At 42.9% G+C, this 3,182-nt stretch overlaps 1 protein-coding gene across 1 annotated transcript; it reads left to right on the forward strand.

Annotated features, from left to right (window-relative positions):
- The first annotated feature begins 839 nt into the window (after positions 1–839).
- On the forward strand, positions 840–2,326 carry LOC126918148 (GS homeobox 1-like). The gene is made up of 2 exons (XM_050725791.1): positions 840–1,158; positions 1,281–2,326. Exons 1-2 carry the CDS (start codon positions 894–896, stop codon positions 2,045–2,047), a joined length of 1,032 nt encoding a protein of 343 aa, XP_050581748.1. The 5' UTR covers positions 840–893; the 3' UTR covers positions 2,048–2,326.
- Positions 2,327–3,182: the final 856 nt, after the last annotated feature.

Raw genomic sequence — 3,182 nt, forward strand, 5'->3', positions numbered from 1 at the left:
TTAACTCGTTAAAATGCATTTCCTCTTAAGTTTTTACGCTCTCCTTATTTAAGACTCCAATTTTAGAAGCTCAAACCATTAACAAGAAGAATAGCACGAGCAGTCACACTGAATGCACGTTGTACAAACATATAAACAGAATACTCACGATATTTCAATGAAATGCTACGGTATACGTATCCGCCGGATCCGACGATCGTTTCCGCCAATTTAAAATTATACTTCAAAATCATAGCGAGGAACGAATGTGGCCGAGAATAATAAGGAGACGTCGCAGGGGTTTAGAGCCCTAGCGTAGGCCAATAATAGTGGAAAGATGGGTACGGAGGTAGTATAAAGTTTCCGGATATATTAGCCACCCGTCGAATTAGCGTTGCGAGAAAATGCCCTACTCAGTGTCGATCCCAGGGGAAGCGAGCCGCTTGGTCCCCGCGCGCGTTTAGGGTGAATCGAAAGGGGGCACCCTCGAGAAAGGGCGGGGCCCCGTACAAAAGGGGCCCTGAAAGAAACCAACCCCTGGGTGGAGTTAACACCCCGTATATATTCTTGAGCGGTGGTCCTTCTGGGTGCAGAGCACGTTATACTATCGAACTGTGAGGATCTCGTCTTGAAAGTTTTTTTCGTACCATTTTACCATCCCGGAACACCCACTCTAATCGTTCAAAGGTTCGCACGAATGAATATCTTAAAGTTAGCAACGGCCTCGGTGATATTGAATGCAACGATATCGTTCAAACGACCAGGTGAAATCCAGCGAATCGATTGAGAGATTGTGCACAGTAACGCTTCAGTGGCTGGATGATTATTTAGTGCTTCGAGTCGAGTGTTGTTCATCCTGATTGAAGAGGACCGTACAGACTAGGTTTAACGCCTATAGAAGATACACTAGCAGCATGTCGCGAAGTTTCCTCGTGGACTCATTAATCGGAAATAATTCGCCACCTGCGTACCCGTTGCCGTATTACGGTAATCAATTGCCGAGCTATATGTTCAATTTCTTCAACCTGGGTCTGGGTTATCAGCCGATAAGACCTGTACCGAGACCACCGGCCATGCCCGTTGCGGTTCCAATTAGTCCACCCGCTTTGGGAAGCTTGCGACCGGTGCCTGGCCAGAGTCCTCCATCGCCTTTAAATACTTCTACGAGCAAACTTTCGGGTAAATATCTCCTGATATTCTTTGATATAAAATTCTTCGAAGTAGAATTTCCTTCTTGCAAGCGGAATCCATAGTAAATGTTCTAGGAAAGTTTCCATGCTAATGCGATCGTATTCTTTAAGATGTTTCAGCACCATGCGAATCACCCTCGCGTAACAGCACCCCGACGCCTCCGCCAAAGTCTCCGAACTCCATCAACAACAGCTCCAAGAGGATTCGGACAGCCTTCACGAGTACCCAATTATTGGAACTCGAACGCGAGTTTGCTTCAAACATGTACCTATCGCGGCTCAGACGAATCGAGATCGCGACGAATCTAAGGTTATCCGAGAAACAAGTGAAGATTTGGTTTCAAAACCGCAGAGTAAAATACAAGAAAGAGGATCTACCTTCCGGCCAGAGTCAGAAATGTTGCTGTCTGAGAACATGCGGGAAGAAGAAGGAGGGCTGCAACGACGATACGTCGAGTCGGAAATGCGAGCAGGAAGATGAGAAATCGATGAAAAACGAGAAAATGGACGCGGCTGACAAGTCCGCCGATACGATCAGCCACGAGGAATCGTCGAATTCCATAGCCGATCGTTTCGACCAGTCGGTTCCAACGTTGCCCGTGACAGACAGTGCACAACGGTTCTTGCAGGAAACGGAGGAGAAATTAAATCTTTCGAGGGCCGGTGCGATGGCCGATTGTTACGAGAGGAACGTTCACAATTTATCTAGAGGTTTGAAGAGGAATATGGGCGATATGGCCGAGGAAGCGGACGATAAAAAGCGACGGATCGATGGCTCGACCTTTTATCAGAATACGATTCAGGATACTGCCGTCGGGCCTGTGTTTAGAACCATAGGATGCACCAAGCATACCGTAGAAAGAATCGTCAACTCGTAAAGAACAAAATACGGGGTAGGATCGCTGTGCTAAAGGATTTTTCGCGACCACGTTCCGTGTTTTTCCATTACGCTGTCGTTGTAAATACAATTCTATCTGAGCCTTGTAAATATTGTAGATATATTTTTGTACGAATAATAGGAAGATAGAGACAAAGAATGAGAGAGAAAGAGAGAGAGAGAGAGAGAGAATGTGTGTGAACGCTGTATATTTTTAATCTAATTTTTAAAGAGAATAAAATAGATCATTAAAACTTATCGCCAAGTTTTTACAATGACTACCTTTGTCCCGGAATATTTTGCGTAATGTATTGTTATCTTTTTTAACGACGAAAAATTCTACCACGTGACGATATCGTATCGTTCCCGTTTGTTTATTCGTTTCTTGAACGATATAACGTTCCACTGAAATTCATTTCGTAATAATAACTCGATGAATTAAGAATAATAACATAATAATCTTGTCGGTGTATTTGTACAGAGTTTTAATTAATTCCACAAGCCCATGAAAAATCATATGTTAAACACTGGACAATCGATAAATGTTTCATAACGTAAAACACGATAACTTCGTGTCAGTTTCGCGATACTATTTAACATTCAGTTTCACTGATATACCTAATGAATCATCGTTACACCTACGACTATTGATCCTTGTGTGTCGTGTAAGTTATTGTCGGAGCTGATAAAAAAAAAAGCAATATAACGTCGCGTTGTTCTGTTTATTTATCCGTGAAAAGTTGGCTGGAAATAACGTTCTTTTTATCTATCGAGGTCGAGAAATTTATTGTTTGTACAAATCTTGGTGGAAGAAAGCGCCTCTTATTTCTCTTAATATAAGATATTACGTTATTTTGCAACGTCTTCGTTCCTTTGGAAGGTCTTCGTTCGATATGAATAATCGACATATAAACAGGAACAAATTACCAAGTTTCCACGTCGAATTAGAATCTGGAAATTCGTTGACGAAATTTCGCCGGTGGATTCTCATAAATAGGCAGCATACGAGCGTCCAGCAACGTTGATAGCCATTAATTTCTCTCAGCGCGGCATTACAAATGTAAAGGGCGCCATTTAACTCATGCGAGTTATCGTACTGTGTCCAGCTTCCGGTAAAACGATTTTCCGACTGTGAA

The sequence above is a fragment of the Bombus affinis genome, chromosome 7 (assembly GCF_024516045.1).
Source record: "Bombus affinis isolate iyBomAffi1 chromosome 7, iyBomAffi1.2, whole genome shotgun sequence".
Classification (NCBI taxonomy): Eukaryota; Metazoa; Arthropoda; class Insecta; order Hymenoptera; family Apidae; genus Bombus; species Bombus affinis.

What these genes read in the sequence shown, in the direction of transcription:
- LOC126918148 (XM_050725791.1), top strand. Translation starts at nt 894, where the DNA reads ATGTCGCGAAGTTTCCTCGTGGACTCATTAATCGGAAATAATTCGCCA. An exon ending in TTCTACGAGCAAACTTTCGG is followed by an intron (nt 1,159 to 1,280) that starts GTAAATATCTCC and finishes GTATTCTTTAAG; the next exon opens with ATGTTTCAGCACCATGCGAA.